Source organism: Danio rerio, chromosome 7 (assembly GCF_052040795.2).
Source record: "Danio rerio strain M-AB ecotype USA chromosome 7, GRCz13ab, whole genome shotgun sequence".
NCBI lineage: Eukaryota > Metazoa > Chordata > Actinopteri > Cypriniformes > Danionidae > Danio > Danio rerio.
The window spans coordinates 13766595-13787889 of NC_141027.1; the positions used below are offsets into that span (position 1 = coordinate 13766595).

The following is a 21295-nucleotide window of genomic DNA, read 5'->3' on the forward strand; positions in this document are numbered from 1 at the left end:
GGTAAACTTCTTAAGAAGCTAAATTTCGTTCAGCCTCCCTTACAAAAATAGCCTACAGGAATCCTGCAGGATTTTCATTTTTTTCTGCAGGAACCTGCTGGTATCCTGTAGGAATTATGAAATCCTGCAGGACAAATTGACATTATGTGCAGGCAATTCCTACAGGTATTAGAATCATGCAGTACTTTTTGCAGGAATCCTGAAGGATTCATTTTTTTCCCTTCATAAAAGCTGCTGTCCTGCAGGAATTCAAAAATCCTGTAGGACACATTGACAATATGTGCAGGAATTTCCTACAGGTTTTTACAATGGATCCAAGCAAGTGACAAATCCTGCAGGATTTTATAATTCCTGCAGGACTTTCAGGAATTATTTGTTGTAATTGGAATGAAAGAAATTGTGTCACTTGTTTTTGGTAGCAATACAATTTGAGTTCTAACAGATAAACATTTCAACAAACAAACAAAAAATAAGAAAATAAATACATAAATAAAGTATACATATAGATTATAGGCAATTATAAAAATCAACCATTACACTAAACCATTCAAATTATGCATTTAAGCAAACAAGCAACTGTGTTTATTTACAAAACTAGAGAAAGAAATGTCAAGTGGTATCATTGGTTGTCGCTTTATCACGTTACCGTTTATGATGCAAGAAAACTATGAACAATTGTCACTTGTACACAAACAAGAAATACAGTTGCTATCTTGAAAATGACGATAAAAGCAGTTGCAATTGTCAATTTTAGCATTTTCAATTGATTTTTATAAACAAATCTTAACAATGTTTATAAACAAAACAGTCGTTCAAAATTCACCCTTATTTATTAACTTTTGTTAGGAAAAGGAAGCAAAGGTATTCTTTTAATGAAGTCTCTTAAAGCTATAAAAATGTAAAAACTATAATGATCACCGATCTGTAAATAGCTTAATGTCTTCCATTTTGTATTGTTTTGGTTTAATTTTAATTGTTTTATTATTTTTATCATTATTATTATTAGTAGTAGTAGTAGTAGTAGTAGTAGTAGCTAGTAGTAAAGCTATTTGGATTTGCAATTATAGGCTACTTGGAACTTCTGTTTTTGACTGTTTAGTTTTTTTCCCTGTAGGCTAATTGTTATTTGCAAATGCTAAAAAAAAGAAACTAACTCTAAATGGGATGAATAGGCTACAAAATAGCCAATATATTGTCAATAACACTTTATAAAGCTTTAGTTTTGTTTAAAACCATTTAAGTCGCATTTACTACTTTGAGGAAAATGCGCGGGAAGAAAAGCTCAACCGAAAATGTCCTCATATTATGGGACATGGTTTTAAGGAAGCGATTTCTAAATCGTTTACAGTGTGAGATTTGAAGTACATGGGAGGCGGACCCACATTTAATCATGTGCTCCAACCCACCGAACCAAAATATCCCAACATTTCACTCCTCATTCCCATCCTCCTAAGCCAGGAGTCCACTTGTAATAGCCAGGAGACATAAGAAAGCAGTATAAAACAACTTGCACAGCTGTGAAGATGTGGATTAGCGAGTACATTAACGCGCTCCAGCTGTTCTGCAGAGATCGCTGGTGAGAAATCGGACATCAGCATCAGCAGGTATGAACTCAGACTAAAATGGGCTGTTTAACTCGGATCTGCTTCTTCATGCTAATCATCTAACTCGTCTTCAGGATGTCTCTAATGTTCGGGAAAGCACGAACTTGCAATATCGTCACAGTTCCCGAGCACGAGCCCTCAGAGGTGAACATTGTGATTTTAGGAGCGATGGGGTCTGGAAAGTCAGGTATGGATAACACTTTTTATGAACATATATCCTATGTTCATGGCGTGTTTATATAACAAACATCGTTTCAGGCTGAAATCTTTAGGCTACATTAAACGTAAAGTAACTTACAAACAATACGCGGTTTTCTGTACAGTTGAAGTCATAATCATTAGCCCTCCTGAATTATAGCCCCCTGAATATTTTATCCCCAATTTCTATTTAACAGAAATACGTTTTTTCAACACATTTCAAAACATAATAGTTTTAATAACCTATTTATAATAACACTGTATAATATTTTAATAGATAGCTATTTTTCAAGATATTCAGCTTAATGTGCAATATAAAGGCTTAACTACTGTAGGTTAATTAGACAATTATGGTTATTCAGGTTATTAGGCAAATCATTGTATAACGCTGGTTTGTTCTGTATATATATATATATATATATATATATATATATATATATATATATATATATATATATATATATATATATATACAGTTGAAGTCAGAATTATTAGCCCCCCTGAATTATTAGAACCCCTGTTATTTTTCCCCCCTATTTCTGTTCAAGAGAGAGTAGATTTGCTTCAACACATTTCTAAATATGATAGTTTTAATAACTCATCTCTAATAACTGATTTGTTTAATCTTTGCTATGATGACAGTAAATAATATTTTACTAGATATTTTCTCAAGACACTTCTATACAGCTTAAAGTGACTTTTAAAGGCTTTACTAGGTTAATTAGGTTAACTAGGCAGGTTAGGGTAATTAGGCAAGTTGTTGCGTAATGATGGTTTTTTCTGTAGACTATCGAAAAAAAAGTTAGCTTAAAGGGGCTAATAATTTTGTCCTTAAAATGGTGTTTAAAAAATTAATAACTGCTTTTATTTTTGTCGAAATAAAACAAATAAGACTTTCTTCAGAAGAACAAATATTATCAGACATACTGTGAAAATTTCCTTGCTCTGTTAAATATAATATGGGAAATATTAAAAAAAGCAGCAAAAATTCAAAAGGGGCTAATAATTCTGACTTCAAATATATATATATATATATATATATATATATATATATATATATATTGCTTAAGGGGGCTAATAATATTGCTAATAATAGCTGCTTTCATTCTAGCCTAAATAAAACAAATAAAACTTTCCTCTGTAGGAAAAATATTATTGGAAACTGTGAAAACTTCCTTGCTTTGTTAAACATCATTTGGGAAATACTTGAAAAAGAAAATAGGCAAGGCAAGGCATGTTTATTTATATGCACAGTGACATTTTAAAGTGCTTTTCACAGGAAGAAAAGAGACAAGTAAGAAAAATAAAAACAAATAATAAAAATTATTTAAAAAAATACACAGATAAATAAAATGTACAGGATGGCTAATAATTTTAACTTCTATATGGGTCAAATAACGAAATGAGGTTTGAAACATGAAAAAAATATCACAAGTGTATTAAATGTATATTTCTTACATGTGTAATGTGTTTTGCTTAATTTCAGTAAAGTTCTTTTAAAGCCAAACATGATTGTTTTCATACATTGATTGTTTTATCGTTAATTACAACCATTAAAATCTCATTCAGTGGTATAATTCATTCATTCATTCCTTCATTTTATTGTCGGCTTAGTCCCTTTATTAATCTGGGGTCGCCACAGTGGAATGAACTGCCAACTTATCCAGAATATGTTTTACACAGCGGATGCCATTCCAGCTGCAACCCATTTCTGGGAAATCAGTGAAATAATAGTTTATAAATGCGAAGTCTTGTTCAGCCCCGGCCAGCATTACTGAGCGTTATATTCAGCCTGATCTCTTGTGTACGACTCCAGCCTGTCTCTTACTTTGCTTTGCCTTCTGCCTGCCCACGACCCACGCCTGATATACGGACTCTGATTCTCGCTGCCTGCCCTTGACCCAAGCCTGATACACGGACTCTGATTCACGCTCACTGCTCTCTACTCATGCCTGGTAACTCACTCTGTGTCTGTTCACCGTCATTCTTGAAACCATTACTACTACTGTGGATGTGTGTGTTCACCCAGGTGCATATTGTGTGTTTGAGTGAAGTTGTGATTAATAAATACTGCATAATGGATCCCTCCGTGTCAGACTCCTCGTTACAAATATAAAATAATATAATATAATATAATATAATATAATATAATATAATATAATATAATATAATATAATTAACATAATATAATGTAATTAACATAATATAATATATTAATTAATTATAATATAATTAATATAATATAATTAATATAATATAATATACTATTATTTAATATAATTAATATAATTAACATGATATAATTAATATAATATAATTAACATGATATAATTTAATATAATATAATTAATATAACATAATATAATATAGGCAACACGGTGGCTCAGTGGTTAGCACTATCACCTCACAGCAAGCAGGTCACTAGTTCGAGTCAGCTGGGCCAGTTGGCATTTCTGTGTGGTGCATGTTCTCCTTGTGTGCGCTATAGGTAAATTGAATAAATTAAATCAATTGAAAGGGCATCAGCTGCGTAAGACATATGCCGGAATAGTTGGCGGTTCATTCTGCTGGGGCGACCCCTGATAAATAAGGGGCTAAGCTTTAGGGAAATGAATGAATGAATACAATATAATGTATAATTCAATATCCAGCTCAGAATCAGTACTGTATGTTGTTTCATAAATTAATATTTAACATTTTTCCCAATGTTGGTATTTTATTTCCTCTAAACTCACTTGAAGCATTAAAGTTACTTGCAGTTAATGTGTTTTCTTTGTGTATAAAGATGTAAACACCAAAATGAGACATGGCGTCCATATACTGTATGTATTAACCCTTTTAAATTCCTCTCTGTTTAATTTTTTTGAACTTGTGTCCCTGACACCATTCTTAGCTAATTTTAAGTTTTTATTTTCATGAAAACCAATGGGGAAAAAGATCAACTAGGCGGTTATGGTGCCAGTTTTAAGGGCCATGTGACAAAAGCTTAAAAGCAAAAGATTTCTCATCAGCCTCTTGGGATTTTTTTTTTTATGTAATCCAAAAATATTTCTGAACTCAGAGACTTACAGGAAGTTTGTCTGTCCCCGCAGCACTTACTGTCAAATTCCTCACCAAGCGCTTCATCAGTGAATATGACCCAAACCTTGGTGAGTTTCTCAGCCTTCATGATGTAATCAGATATGAGTGACTGAACTTATTATGACTGATCTAGACAATGATGTTGTCCTCCATGTCTTTGCTGGTTCTGGTTTAAATGCAAAACTTACTTGAAATTGAATCATTTAAATCACTAACTCCAATGCTGTTCCTAAGTTAGTTACTACAGCTAGACATAATTAATATAGCAAATGTCAGATGAGTCACTTTAAAACTTAAAAGGGTTTTACTTGGAGACATAAAAGTCCTTGTAAAGCCTCATTTTCATTTTCATGCTTCCTTCTCTGGCAGAAGATGAAAAGTTAAGGCTTATACCGACAGCTTTTATGTTTTTAACATGACAAGTTTGACATTTTAAGACTCGCAGGCTTTGCCAAACCACTTGAAATCTATGCTTTAAGTCTTTTCCTAATGCACAGCATTCACTTTTTTTTTTTTACATCAAATGTATCCTTTGTTGTTGTATCTATTGTTATTTTAGTATAATTAAGGTGATATTATAGTATTTATTAATATTTTTAAAAAGTTTATTTCCATATGTATTTTTTTAGTATAGTATAGTACAGACATTTTATTATTTTAGTAAATTGAAGAGCTTTTGTTAAAAAAAAAAGAATGTTTTAGTTGATTTTTTTCGTTTCCGGTTTATTTTTTTAACATTAAGATAAACTGAAGAACAATGATTAATGTCATCAATTAGCTATTATAGATTTATATATTTTATCTAAAATATAATATAGCTATTGCAATATTAGCAGTTAGCTAATAATAATAAATAAAGAAAAAAAGTATTAAAATAAGTATTTTTTGTGCTGGGCAAAGATTAATCTTCTTTAATTTCATTACAAAATTAAAGTTTGTTTGGATATATGTTTGTATACTCTGTATATTAATTATGTATATATTAATACTCACATGCATGTTTACATTTTAGAAAATGTTGATTTTATTTATATATAAAAGTATATGCATTTGATACAAATTATGGTAATACTTTATTTTGATGGTCTATTTGAGTATTAATATACTGTCTGCTTAATATCTGTTGATAGACATTTAACTGACCATAAGAAACTTTGCAAGTTCATATTAACTTATATTAACTCTATCCCCCACCTAACAGTTTACTTATAATCTAATGAGAATGAGAATTAGTTGACATGTAGATGCAATGTATTTAAATTCAACAAACGCACCATCAAATTAAAGTTAAATATACATTTAAATATCTATGCAAAAAAAAGGTTTTGTATAATTTTGTTATTATTTATGTGTACACATATAGTACACAAACATATCTGATGTCAAAACATCATTTGTCATCATTTATTTACATCATTTATCAAATGTCATCATTTATTTTGGATGGGATTAATTTTGATTATTCTTTTCCCAGAACTAATTCTTTTATCTTTTGTTTTTTAATTTCAGTTGAAGTTTATTTGATGTTTGTAATAATTGGTTTTGCTGTTCATCCTGGTTTTATCATATTCACAACTTGTTCAAATGTAATTCATTAAAAGTTATACTAAAAATAATAATAAAACATTACTATAAAGTGCACAAGCATGGCAAAACCCTAAATGTTGTTTTTGTGAAAAACTCCATAAATAAAAAAACCTAAATTGGAAAAACTAAGACAAAAACTGTTACACTTTACAGTAAGGTTTAATTAGTTATTGTATTTACTAACATGAACTAATTATGGCCAATACTTGTGCGCCATTTATTACTTATAGTAATAATATAAGTAATATTATTATAATACTAATATAGATATATACACTAGATATGGCATACGGACTCTGAGCATGCGTCAATAGCGCCGCCACATTTGTACAGTGCTCCCAGGACAAATGTCACTCAACAGAACTCAGTCAAGACAGTGTGCCAATGTGAAGATGCTGCATTTTAGCGCTGTGTACGGGTGTAGTAATGAACAAACATCCCAAAGGCAGAACATTTTATAGTAAGATTTTGTTTCTTGCGTTATGAACTTTTGTGATGAACGAGTAGCTTTATTGATGATAATACAGTCTCTTACTACTGCATTCACCATAAGGCAAAAGCTGCGTCCCAAATCGCATACTTATGCACTATTCTACGCCATTTTGTAGTATAACTAGTGTAAGTAGTGCGTTCACACTGAAAACTCTAAAAATAATAAGTGCACTTTAATTACCCGGATGATGCACTCATTCAGCCGCTAAAATGAAGTGTGTAATGATGGACACTTCACGCACTCAACGACCGCAGGTTTGCTTGCGTAGCAGAGCTATCGAACGCACATGTTGGATAACTTTATTTATTTTAGATGGTGAAAGCAAAATTCTCCTACGAGAGTGATTATAGCGCCTCCCGATGGTGAATGCGGTTATACTCATGGCAGGTATTATTTAATAATTCGGTCGTTTATTTCACTGATTTAGCAACCGTCAAACGTCATCAGGGAAACAGTTTGAATTTCAGCTTAGTAAAAAAGCATTAGTGTGCCATTTGGGACGACACTACATACATGTACTATCCTGTTGAGTGTGTAAGTGCATGAGTGCATAGTGTATAGTGTGCCATTTGGGACGCAGCTATAGTAGATCCAACTTGCACTAAATAGTAGTTTTGTTGAATAAAATCAGCAAACAATGCAAAAGAAATATGACAATGAGATGTTGCAGTGCTAGAAACTTCAATTATTGTCAGCTAAGAGTCGCTAATAATTGTCACAATCACCAGCGACCTCTAATCACCAGAGGTCGCTGAAAAACATTCTCACTCGTACAAACTACAAATCCGCCAGTTTATGGACTACAACTTCATACATGCACTTCGCCCACACACACCTGCTTCCTCATTTACACTCATTACACTCGCACCACCTGAGGATTGTCAAAGACTGATTACACACACTGTTTAAGCAGCACACTCGCTCATTCACATGGTCGAGTCTTGTTATCTGTAAAGTAGCACTACAACGTGTTTCCCTAGTCTTGTTTTCCTGTGTTTTGACCTTTGCAGATTCTGGACTGTCTTCATATATCTGTTTACACCTGTGTTGACCATTGCTTGCCTGACCACTGAATGAACCTGCATGTGGATCCAAACTTCTGTTGTCAGTGTCACACATATACAATACAATAATGGAGATTCATTCACAAATGAATCGCTTCCTTCGTTAGAATGAGAAGTGAAAGGAGGAGGGGGGCTGTGTTTCAGGACATGGGTTAGATCAAATTTAACAGGGAGGGAGGATAATACACTTCCATGCACACAAACACATGCTCTTATTCAGGAATGGCCGTGCGGTCACTAATCCTTCAATATAGAAAAGTGATGAAAATTTGTAATTTTTGTAATTAAAAAAAAAGTTGCATTATGACCACCTGAAAAACTCCCGATCATAGATATATGCATATTTGTGTATTTCACTGGCTCTGGATGGCCACAGTCCTCCACTGCACATTGGTCCCGCATTCATTTCAAAGAAGCGCTACCCTGTACTAAAATGGTGGCTGTATTGACGCATTTCTTCTAGTAGACAACAAGAGGGTAGGCGACATCTTATGCAAATATCTATGATAGTCCATACTTTACTAATGCATTATTAGCATCCAAATTCATGCTTGTTAATGCACAAACTAACAGTGAACAACTGTATTTTCATTAACTAACGTTAACTAACATGAACAAGCACTGTAATAAATGTATTGTTCATTGTTTGTTCATGTTAATAAATCCATTAACTAACATTAACTAATACAATCTTATAGTAAAGTGTTACCAGCAAAACTTGTGTTTGAGCTGCTGCAAAAATCATTAATGCTTCAGCAAATAACAGTTCTTTTGGGTTATTTTTTGTAATGAAAACACATTAAACACAATAGCTTTTTATACATATTCGATTTTCAGAAGACACTTACTCTTCTGAAGAAGTCGTGGACCAGCAGCCGGTTTTGGTGAAAGTGATGGACACGGCGGATCAGGTAATGATGCCCAGTTGTCTCTTTGGAGGGTAAAATATTTGGTCTCACTCTATATTAGGTGGCCTTAACTATAATGCACTTACACTGAAGTTAATCAGTTGTTTCAATGTACTTACTGTGTAAATACATGTTTTTACATTGTACTTATTGTAAGAGCCGTTATGTTTGTTGTAATGCTGTTTTTGACCACTGGGTGGAGTGTGGGTTTTGAGAAGTATATAGGTAGGCAAAGAGTTAGAACAGCAGGTGTGTAAATAGAGGGAAGCACAACATTTTTTGACCGTGTTTGAAATGAACTTTGTGGAGGCATTCAATGTCATTTTTTGAGCATTTATGTACCAGACTCTGAGTGGAAATTAAGCCATAAGAACTGTCTGTTAAAAATTAAACCTGATAAGCAGTATTTGGAAGATGATACGTTTATTGAGATCTCACGCGTCAGAAACAACCCTACAACACCTCAAGTGGCAAAATGGTCATTTGTGTCACTACACTTGTGATTGACTAAATACCGCCATGTGATTACATCTGTGATTAACTAACATTGTTGACCATCCCTTACACATTAACCCACCCTTAAACCTATCCATACCACCAAACATTTCTTTTACCCAATCCGTATCCCACCTCAAGTGCACCAGAAGTGTTCTGCAATACATTATAAACACAATAAGTACATTGTATTTAGATTTTGATGCAAGTACAAAGTACTTAAAACCACCTAATATAAAGTGCAACCAAATATTTTCCTTTACTTTGATTGACTCTTGGTGTTAGCACAAGCCTGATTTCCTCATATTCAATTCAATTCAATTCAGCTTTATTTGTATGGTGCTTTTACAATGTAGATTGTGTCAAAGTAGCTTCACAAAAATGGTCATAGTAACTGGAACAGTGTAGTTCAGTTTTTAATCTTTAAGTTCAGTTCGGTTCAGTTTAGCTCAGTTCAGTGAGATTTAATCATTACTGAGAGTTCATAATTCACACAAACACAAAAATTGTTGCTATTTGTTCAAACTACTTATTTAAGATGAGCTGAATCAACACAATTCTGGAGTTTTTTAGAGACAACTTAATTGGTTTATGTTAAATTCACTTCAATTTGTTATATTACCTTAATCGATTTGTGTTGAGACAACGTAAAGGAATTATGTGGAACCACAAACAAAGTCCTGGCAAGTACCTATCCAGGATACAGGTACTTGACTGGCCTGCCTGCAGTCCTGACCTGTCTCCAGTAGAGAATCTGTGGCACATTTTGAAGCGCAAAATTTGACAACGAAGACCCTGTTTTGTTGCAAAATAACACCTGAAACACTTCATCATTTGGTGTCTTCAGTCCCCAAAACTCTTTTAAGTGTTGTGAAAAAGAATAGCAACATTACAGAGTGGTAAATGTTTTACTCCAACTGTTTTTTATTATGTGTTGCAAGAACCAAAATTGGAATAAAAAATAATGAGCAACACAATAAATAATGTTTCTTGTATTGTCTGCAATGAAATGCAAGTTAAAGTAAATTTAGAAATAACTACTTTCTTTTTCCATACTGATTTGGGGTTGTATATTTACAACACTTTCTTAATAATCTTTATCAACTTTCTCATTTTTTACAATGTACCGTGTGTTTTATTTCTCATTAAGAAAGTTTGTTGCATAACCCTGTGATCTCTGCAGTATGCAAACAAATGTGACTTTATTTGTATCAGGAAGGACCGGTGAATAGCGAGCGCTATTTAGGCTGGGCCAACGCTTTCATCATCGTCTACAGCATTGACAACAGGAGTAGCTTTGAGGTCTGTCAGCAGTATTTAGAGACCGTGAGTCTTTACTCCAAAGGCCTGCAACCGGAAGCTCCTGTCATCCTTCTAGGCAACAAAGTGGACATGGAGAGATACAGGTGAATAAAACAACACTTTCTAGTAGGGGTTGGAATCTTTAGTAACTTCACGATCTGACTCTGGTTCTGTCAGTTACTATTCAATTGCAAAATGATTCTTGACATACATTTTTTCCTGTTTCTCAAGCTGTGCAAAAGACATCTTTCCAACTTTACATTTTAATCAGGATTAGAGTTATGCAAATGTTTTATGGATTTCTATATAGATACAGCTATTAAACTAGAATTTCTGAAGATTAATTTCAACATTACAAAATCATATGCAACCCAGGCTCATTGCGTATATGTACTCAGGTCTACATTTCTGAGGACAGCAGAATACATAACTGGAGTTGCGTCTGCTTGCTGTTTTGTTTTTCCAAATCCACCAGAGGTCGCTGTGTATGTTTTTTTGATGATCTTAAATTTCTCTCCAATATACACTTCAGCCAACCAGGGGTGTGTTTCCCAAAACCATCGTTCCATCGTTACAAACATAGTTTGTTGATTTGCCATTTCCCAAATTTGTCGCTCCAACGAACATTTGCAAACTACGTTGCAAACTTGAGCACTCGCAACTAAACCTCTGGAGCTGTAGTTAGAAACATAGTTCCTGGCTGTGTTCTATTTCCACGTATCCCCATTATGCCCTATTCATTTAGAACATTCTAACATTTAAACTTGGAAGGATTAAAAATAAAAAAAGCATTAAAGTCATCACTCTTAGGTGTAATTTGCTTTCTAACAGTTCTAACAGTTTTACAGTTCAGTTTTAGTGATCTTCATGTTTACAGTTGTGCTCCCTTCGCAGTGCACTTTGAAAACATTGATGTTATTTTGAACACAGCCTCATGGCGAAAGCTATAGGTGACCTGTTATTTAAAAGCGGAATGTATGTTACGTCTCCAAAGCTTGTGAAAACAAAATGCATACGTTAATTCTTTTAATTTATAGTAGGTTATTTATTAATTATCTGTACTGTATATGACTTGGGCCTGCTGGTTAGAACTTTCTGCTGTAGATTACAAGTGTCAAACTGTAAAAGTAGACTTTTCTTAAAAATAGCTAAACAATATCCTTTTTAATAATAATCATCATCATCATCGTTGTTAATATTATTAATATTATTATTAAATTATGATATTTTATTTCTAGTACATAATAAATATTAAATTTCAATTTTTAATAAATAGCCTCATTATTAATTTATTCATATGATTTATATATGATATTAGAATACATGTTAGCTTTTGTAAGTGATTTTATGTTTTAGGATATTTGTACTTTACTCAATTTGTAGAGGAAACATTGGCTCTATGTGCCATTTGCCATTGCCATTTCAGTTCATATGGAAAGCAAGTGAATGTTTTTACCAAATCTAATATTGGATTTTATTTTAAATGCGTGTTTGTGTAAAACAATATAACTTGCACAAAGAAATGATGGGGTTCTTCTGTAAAGAAGTAGTTTCTCCACCCCGTTTAGAGCGTTATTATGGCCGTTTTACGTTATAATTAACATGGTTCAAGCGATGGATCTGCGACAGAGAAACTATGGGTTTTGGCAAACACTCGTCATTACATTTTACTTTTTCCAAATGATGCATCATACTATGATAGTTCAGCCGCAAGTTAAGTCGTTGTTTCAATAGTATCTGGATGCAGCCTTTATGATGCAAGCTGAGAGTGCATCACTCAGCGACGCAATGTCAGACACAATGCACTCAAATGGAGCTGTGATGGGTAGGGTTAGGGGTGGGGTTAGGTGAGCCCATTAAAAAGCATTGGATGCAGCCCAGATTGCACTGCACCAGGTCTGCAGCCAGACCCATCTCCGTTGTTTGGGAAACGCGCCCCAGGTCAGCTTGTTGTCGATTGACTGACTGACTGACTGATTGACCCACCCACTCTGTCCCTAAACCCAACCAATAGTGTTTTCAAAAGCAATCTAGAAAAAGAAAAACCATGTGGTTTTACCAAGTTTTCGGCCTGTTGTTTATTTATTTATTTATTTTGCTTTGGTTTTATCTGGTTTCTGGAACCGTTCTTCACCGGACTCAAACCCTGTTTTCATGCGGTCAGCTACTGGGCAAACTGGTAAAAGCAGAAAAGCCATTCCGTACGGAGGTAGTCGGTCAGCTGGTAGTGCTAGAAGAAACAGAAGCCGTCGGAGGCATCATATCACCCTGTAGTGTTCGTTTTAAAGACTAAATACAGCCATACGTACCTCTGGCTACATAATTCATGCTGTTAGATCACACTTTTCACGCCAGATAAATAATTTTCTAGCCCCGGACGCCAGATTCTGTGGGTAAATGTTTTAAACAAACTTTTTAACCAGTATTCAACTAAATTAAGTGTCTCCTATCAATATAGGAGTTGACTAAGAAAGCTAGAGAGGAGCAGAAGCAAGAGACGAAGTAATGATGATAAAGAAAGAGCAGAGTTTATTGAGTAACCTCAGTTGCATTTGATTCAATGCTCAGACCTCGTCTGACCAGGATAAATCCAACAAGTGTTATTATACCACAAGCAACAGCAATGGAAAATTACTGCTTCACAACATTGCCCAGAGACAATACAGACCTTGAAATGTAGACATTCTCTTCTCTTTTACTCATGAAAACAAGTGTCACTTGAATCCACACCGTCATAAGATTATAACAACATGGAAAATGGAATTAATAATAAAGCAATAATTATATTAAAATAATAATAATAATAATAATAATACAATATAAAAACATAATAAAATGACCAATTATAATCAATAATAATTAAATCATTAACTAATGATCGATAAAATGATAATTATTTAAATGACTAATCAAATTATTAAACAAAATAATGAAATGAAGAATAAATGATTATAAACAAATGAAAATAAAACACAACACTATTGAATAGTTGCTTTCTTGAAACAACACACACATACTGTAAGTTTGCCACAAGGATTCTCAAATCCTTAGTTAGATTCTTCAGCACTCTCCAGAAATGCAGACAGGGGTTTGTATTCACAATGAGCCTTTGTTGCCAAATATATGTACAGTATTTATGTATTATTTCTATTTATCATGCAATTTATTTGTTAATTTGCAGACATAAAAACACTGCATGTTATAATGGGGCAATTCTAAGCATAGTGACCTAGTATATTCGACACACAACATGATGAGCTTTAAAAATGTGACCTCTTAAAAGCGCCAAATTTCCTGTTTCAGAGTGGGTGTTAGTCCAAACAACAACCAAGCATACCAGGAAATAGTGCATTTACATAGTTGTACGAAAGTCCTTCTGTTTGTTTGACTGGGAAAAAAAACATATGACCTGCGACTAGCTGTAATTACAACAAACACGTCTCGTACCATCACAGATTATTTAGGTTTTCATCTATTATGATCCTAAAATGTTTAAGTAAGGATTTGATCGCTCCGGGAAATGACCGTTTATTGCTTTTATATTTTCCTTTCATTGTGCAAACACAGTGCATGATTTATGATTTATCACACTTACAATAACAGCTGGACTCCATCAAATCTATTTATGTAACTGGTTCATTTGCCATTATTTTACTGCTCCTCTCCACTTCATATGTATGTTTTTAGCTGCTCTGCTATACACTGCTTGACAAAAGTCTTGTTGCCTATCCAAGTTTTAAGACCAACAAATAATAACTTGACTTCTAGTTGATCATTTGGTGTCAGAAGGGGCTAATATGAAAGGTAAAGGCCTCTAGATTACACTTATTTTACCAAAATAAAATATGATCATGCCTTAAATTTTAATGATTAAGTAAGGTCTGACTTTGTTTAGACAAAAGTCTTGTAACTTAACAGAAATAAGCGTAGAACTTTGATGTGGAGGCTGAAGTAAGAGAAAGAGCGCTGTTGTAACGTCGGGGAGTGACACTGACAACAGAAGGTAGGATCCAAATGCAGGTTTATTCAAAGTCAGGCAAGCGATGGTCAATTCAGGTGCAAACAGATAAATGTAGACAATCCAGAATCATAGTCGAATAACAGGCAAAAGGTCAAAAGGATAAGCTAGGCTAATAATCAAAAACACGGCAAAGGCAGACAAAGTAAAACGCGTTGTAATCAGTGGCGCCCCCAGAAAATTTTCTTAGGGGTGGCCAGAAGAGGCCGCACCAAATCTTGGGGTGGCACACAAAAAAATTTGAAATTCAATGTAATTTTATATTTTTATTTTTGGTAAATGTATTAATGTAGTTTTTATTCACTTAATTAATTCTTCTTGAAATATTGCTATTTATTCCTTGAAGTAATTCAGGAAGTACATGTGCAAACCAAATAAAAATCTGTTTAGTTTAAAAACACTTTTCATATATATATATATATATATATATATATATATATATATATACATATATATATATATATATATATATATATATACTGTATAAATAACTTTTTACGTGATTTTATTGTACATCATACGGTATATGCCATGTCTAAAATTAATGAAGATTAATGAGTTTATTATTCCCAGAGATGGGTTGCAGCTGGAAGGGCATCCGCTGTGTAAAAATGTGCTGGATAAGTTGGCGGTTTATTCCACTGTTCCACCCTGGATTAATAAAGGGACCAAGCCGAAAAGAAAATGAATGAAAGAATAACGAGTTTATTAATAACTCAAACAAATGAACAAACTGAACAAAATGCATTATATACACACTCACTATACCTAATAATATCATTTATCCATATTACTTTGAGCCATTTAATTAATGCAGCTTCTTCTATTGATATACTGTAGCTTAAGGTAAATATTAAATTGCCATTGCTGTCTATTGAAGGTGTGTGCGTGTTGTCAACGACGATCGGGAAGGGTAGTGGCGGTTCTAGTTTAAATGACACCCTGGGCGAACCACCCTATACACCCCTCACCTCTCTTGAATTGTTAGATTTGTTATTCAATAAATATAAAAATTTATTTATATTTATTTTATTATTTATATACAATTATTATTCTGAATAAATAACAGAAATCAATCCTAAATATTACTGGAAAACAACAACTGGAGTGATATGCCAAGATATAAGAAACCTTTTGCATGAAAATTAATTATGACAATTCTAAAGAATACAAAAAATGTATTATAGAATTATCTGTGGTCTTAGACCAGATCATGGCTGAGAAATCATGTTATGAAGTCTTACCTCCCTGACACATTATCCCTCCTTTCTGTTTTAAAGGCATGCTTAGTGAAAGTAACAACATCATCATCATCATCATCATCATCATCATCATCATATTATATAAACTTTAGTCGACTTTTACCTCTGCACAAAAGGCTGTTACTCCGTTTCTCGGCGCATGAGCGGCGCGTATTTTGTCGGCGTGCATGCAAACAACCAACCGGGATTCACACAGGAGTGCGGAGTTGCGCGGGAATGGTTTTCTGCGCGAATGCGTCAGTTTGCTTTCACCAGCATTCAGCATTGAACCAGCACTAAGGGGGAGAGACAATGAATCAGCTACGTCAGTAACACCAACAATAATTTAGTGGCTGCATTTTATTTATTTAAACATTGGGGATTTATAAGTACATTTAAATCAATAATGTCAACAGCTAAATTATATTGGGGGGGCCAAAGGGGTGGCCACAGGGGTGGCCAGAGTTTACCGAGGGGTGGCTGTGGCCACCCCTGGCCATCCCTTGGGGGCACCCCTGGTTGTAATGTCACTGATACAGCTAACAAGACTCGGCAGCATGTGTGTGGAAAAGAGAGGTTTAAATAGTCCAAATAATCATTGTGTGAGTGGCTTCAGCTGTGAGAGTTCAGTCTATGACAAGGTTCAGGTGGTGAATGCAATCAAGTTAGATGAATGAGCATGGGTGTCAGGGAGAAGTGCATGTATGTAAATGTAGTCCAGGCAAAGGCGGAAGTGTAGTTCTAAGTGTGTGTTTGTGTGTGAGTGTTTACCAGCGACATCTGGTGGTTGTTCGCTGGTGAACATGACAGCTATCATGCTGAAGAATTTGCCCTCTCCTGTGGTTTGTAATATAATGGGCAGCACAAATGCCTTGATACCTCAGGGTGGTGATGTCGCCATATACTCTGAAGATCTCTTACAGGTCTCCATCTTGAATGTAACCCCAAACCATGATTTTTCCTTCACCAAACTTGACTGATTTTTGTGAGAATCTTGGGTCCATGTGGGTTCCTATAGGTCTTCTGCAGTATTTGTGATGATGATGCAGCTCAACAGATGATCCATCAGAAAAATTGACCTTCTGACACCTTTCTAAATGATCAACTAGATGTCAAGTTATTATTTGTTGCTCTTACAACTGGGATTGACGACAAGACTTTTCTTAGGTAGTGTAAATATTGATATAGAGAGTTTGGTAACACTTTACAATAATGTTCCATTAGTTAATGCATTTACGTTCTTCTACTATGAACAAGCATTTATAAATCATAGTTTACATTAACTAAGGCACTATTAAAATACAAATCCTTTAGTTAATCCACAGAAATGCATAAAAACCAATGGTTTTATTTTGATTAACATTAATAATGATGATTAAATACTGTATAAATGTAATGGTGGTTGTTTGTTCATGTTGGAAAATACATTAGATAACTATTAACTAATGGACCCTTATTATACTGTGTTGACTCCGGCTATCTTAAGCAAATATTAGCTTTATAATAAATGTTTTCTATTTCACTGTATTCGTTCCTTTGATGTAAAGCTGATTTCGAAGCATGATTGTTCCAGCATTCAGTGTCACACGATCCTTAAGAATTCATTGTGATTTCATTTGCTGCTCCAGAAATATTTCTTATCATGGAAAACAGCTGTGCCTAATATTTTAGAGGAAAATATGTAAAGGTGTGTTTTTGTCCCAGCATTTAGTTAAAAAATGGACATATTTTGTAACCTCTCTATCACTGCTTGATCGATTAAATTAGTATTTTTTAACTTCTTCTACTGATCTTTAAACATTTGAAAATTGGTGCAATTTTTAAAAGGATATTTATTAATAAGCCTTATAAATTCAGTTGTGTATTTATTTATTATTTATTTCCTGATATTATTAACTTATTCACTGGTTTAATTGAGCTTTTAATTACTTTTTGTAGAATGCAAAAACCTCTTAGTGGCATCTGAAATTTTCTTCGAATATTTTTATTGTTCTCTGTGTAGTTTCAGTATTTTCCGCTGTATGGCAAAGAATATATTATTTTCATTGCTGTTAATGTGAAATAACTGATCATGAACAGGAGGCTGAGTAAAATTGTAGATTGGCACTTGGATGGTTTAGATTTTTTTTGCATCTGAACTTTTCATTTTTGGTCGATTTATTTACAATGTAAGACCACATATTCCATATTCTTTTCACAATATGTTAATGATGTTCACTAAAGAGGTCCATTTTATCTTATCACACTTTCATAATGCATGCATTTATAGTGATAGTTAACTTAATATTATTGCTATCCCTTTATTTTGATGGTACCTTTTGCACATTTTGTTGACGATAAGTAGGCCCACAAGGAATATGCACGCGCAGAATTCAACAGATTTTCCGCAGATTTCTGCAGATTTTTAGCCCATTATTAATTCTGTTTATTTACTTGAGTAAATGTGTAAATCTGAATTTATTCAGTTTTTATTCAGTAATTTATTACTTTTTATTTAATATATTAACGTTTTAGTTATGATACTCTGCTGGATACTAAATATTTCCGCAGAAATCCGCAGATTTTTACCAAAATTCTCCGCAGAAATAGCAAAATATGTCCGCAGATTGCGTCTGGCCCTGACTACAAGTTATATTGAAACTTTGTCACCTAATTCTCATCACAGTATTAGTAGACTGTCTGCTATTATCTGCTGATACTGCTTAACCAACAGTCATTCAAATGACTAAAAGAAACATTGCAAGTATGTCTACTTACTTTAACCCTAACCTCACTAATAATCTATTAGTTTAGTATAGAGACTTAATTATTATTAGTCTACTAATTTACTATACTAATACTAATAGAGACCTTTTTCATAGAAGGCAAAATTACCCATTATGCCTTGCGTGTAGCCTATGCATAAGGAGGATGCTTTGAACTTCCAGTCAGCAGCTTGATGTGTATAAACAGTCACATCTGGACCGCTTTAAAACGATAGTTTTAATCTATTTTACTTTTGTTGTCTTTGTGCTAACGCTACAGGTGATCAGAGCCACCCCCTGACTGATTATTTAAAAATGCGATCTAATAGGAATTAAAACAACATCTGCGAGTTACATCATTAGCGCAAAAGTGATCATTTTCTCTTTTTTTCTAAGTTATAACCAGCCCACACAAGCAATTCACCAAAATGTTTGACACACTTTGATTGAATAAGGTGCACAATGTGAAAATAAAGTGGCATTTTGAAATGACAGAAAAACACACTGTGGTAAAAAGGCCTACAACACAATACAAACTAAATAAAACAGAAATGGCTCCCGATTAGAATCAACATACAGGTCACACTGCTGAAAAAAACTGCTTAAACAAGACTAAGCTGGTTTTCGCTGGTTAGCTAGCAGGTTTTAGAGGAGTTTTGGCAAGTTCCATGCTGGTTCCAGCCATTTTCAACCTGGTCTTAGCTGGTAACGGAGATGACCAGCTAAAGCCAACTCGACCAGCCTAGCCAGGCTGGGAGACCACCCAAAACTAGCTATGTCCAGCTTAAACCAGGCTGGTCAAGCTAGAACCTGCCTGGAAATGGCCAATTACTATACTACTATAATGACCTTAATTAACACACACCTTTTAAAATTAAAGTTGTGTCACAAAAACACTCCGTAAGCCACTCAAAATGGTATTGGCAACAATTTTCAGATCGAGATTAGCAAGTTATAAACAATGAAAACGTAAGACGGTTTACGTTACCTACCGGAAGACGCTGATTGCTATGGCGCCCTCCATGCAGCAACGAAGAAAAAAGTTAATACACATTAATTTATGTCTGCTTAGTCCCTTTATTAATCTGGGGTCGCCACAGCGGAATGAACCGCCAACTTATCCAGCACATTTTTACGCAGCGGATGCCCTTCCAGCCGCAACCCATCACTGGGAAACTTCCACACACACACTCATACACTACGGTCAATTTAGCTTACCCAAATTTCCTGTACCACATGTCTTTGGACTGTGGGGGAAACTGGGGCACGCAGAAACGGCAACTGAGCAGAGGATCGAACCAGCGACCTTCTTGCTGTGAGGCGACAGCACTACCTACTGCGCCACTGCGTTGCCAAGGTTAATACTATAGTCTACTGATATGCTAATAGTAATACTAATAGTCTACTAATTTTCCAATGAGAATTAGTTAAAATAGTTTCAATGTAACTTATAATCAACAAATTGTGTTTACTTAAAAAAACTCATTTTCCTAACTTTGAGTTTCTTTCTGCTCAACAGAGAAGAAAATATTTTAAAGAATGTTAGAAACCAGTAACCGATGTCATCTAGAAATCAATGGTTACTGGTTTACAACATTCTTCAAAACATCTTCTTTTGTGTTCGTCAGAAGAAAGCAACTTAATCAGGTTCAGAATAAGTGAAGAGTGAGTAAATGATGACAGAATGTTCCTATTTTTGCATGATTTGTCCTTTTAAAGGGTTAAACATTTAGTCTCTCTCGCTGTTTCTCAGACAGGTGAGCAAGGCAGACGGTGCGGCTCTGGCTTTGCGCTTCGGCTGCCTTTTCTTTGAAGTCTCCGCCTGTTTGGACTTCCTGTCAGTTCAGCACATCTTCCATGAAGCAGTTCGGGAAGTGCGGCGAGAGACGGAGAGGAGCATCCGTCCACTCTTTATCAGCGAAGACAAGTCTGCCATCAGCCTGAGCTCTGCTCCTCCACTCACCGCCTGCTATAAAGAGCTGCCCACACCGGCGACTGCAAAGCTGGTGACTGTAAAATCCTCCAGAGCTCAGAGCAAACGCAGAGCCCCGACGCTGACACTCCTCAAGGGCTTCAAGATCTTCTGACGCCCTCTAGAGAAATTGAAGAGCATCTGCAAGAGGGAACCCTGTTCCTATTGTGCTGTTTTAAAGGAACACTATTTTTGGCTCATTTTGCAAGTACAGTTGAGATTTACCGTTTTTGAATCCATTCAGCCGAACTTCAGGTATGGTTGGAGAACTTTTAGCTTAGCTTAGCATAAATCATTGAATCAGATTAGCTCATTAGCATCTCACTCAAAAAAAAAAATGTAAAAAAAGATTTTGATAATTTTTCTATTAAAAGCTTGACCCTTCTGTAGTTATATCATGTATTAAGACAGACGGCAAATGAAAAAGTTGCTATTTCCTAGGTCAATATAGGACTAGGAACTAAACTCTCATTCTGGCTTAACACAGCCATATTACCCTGAAGCCCAGGAGAAAAAAAAAACGGTTACCAGGGCTGAGCCTGGTCAGTACCTGTATGGGAGACCACATGGGAAAACTAGGTTGCTGTT

General features: G+C 34.6%; 1 protein-coding gene and 1 long non-coding RNA gene across 2 annotated transcripts; both read left to right on the forward strand.

The window, feature by feature from the left end:
• Positions 1–1437: 1437 nt before the first annotated feature.
• Positions 1438–21045, forward strand: rasl12 (RAS-like, family 12). Its single transcript, NM_200395.1, is given in 6 exon segments — positions 1438–1604; positions 1679–1791; positions 4895–4951; positions 8865–8938; positions 10646–10836; positions 20489–21045. Coding segments are annotated over 5 exon segments (768 nt in total). The 5' UTR covers positions 1438–1604; position 1679; the 3' UTR covers positions 20823–21045.
• Positions 15770–17768, forward strand: LOC147843055 (uncharacterized). The gene is made up of 2 exons (XR_015495411.1): positions 15770–16473; positions 16713–17768. It is a non-coding gene; the product is annotated as an uncharacterized LOC147843055 (long non-coding RNA).
• Positions 21046–21295: the final 250 nt, after the last annotated feature.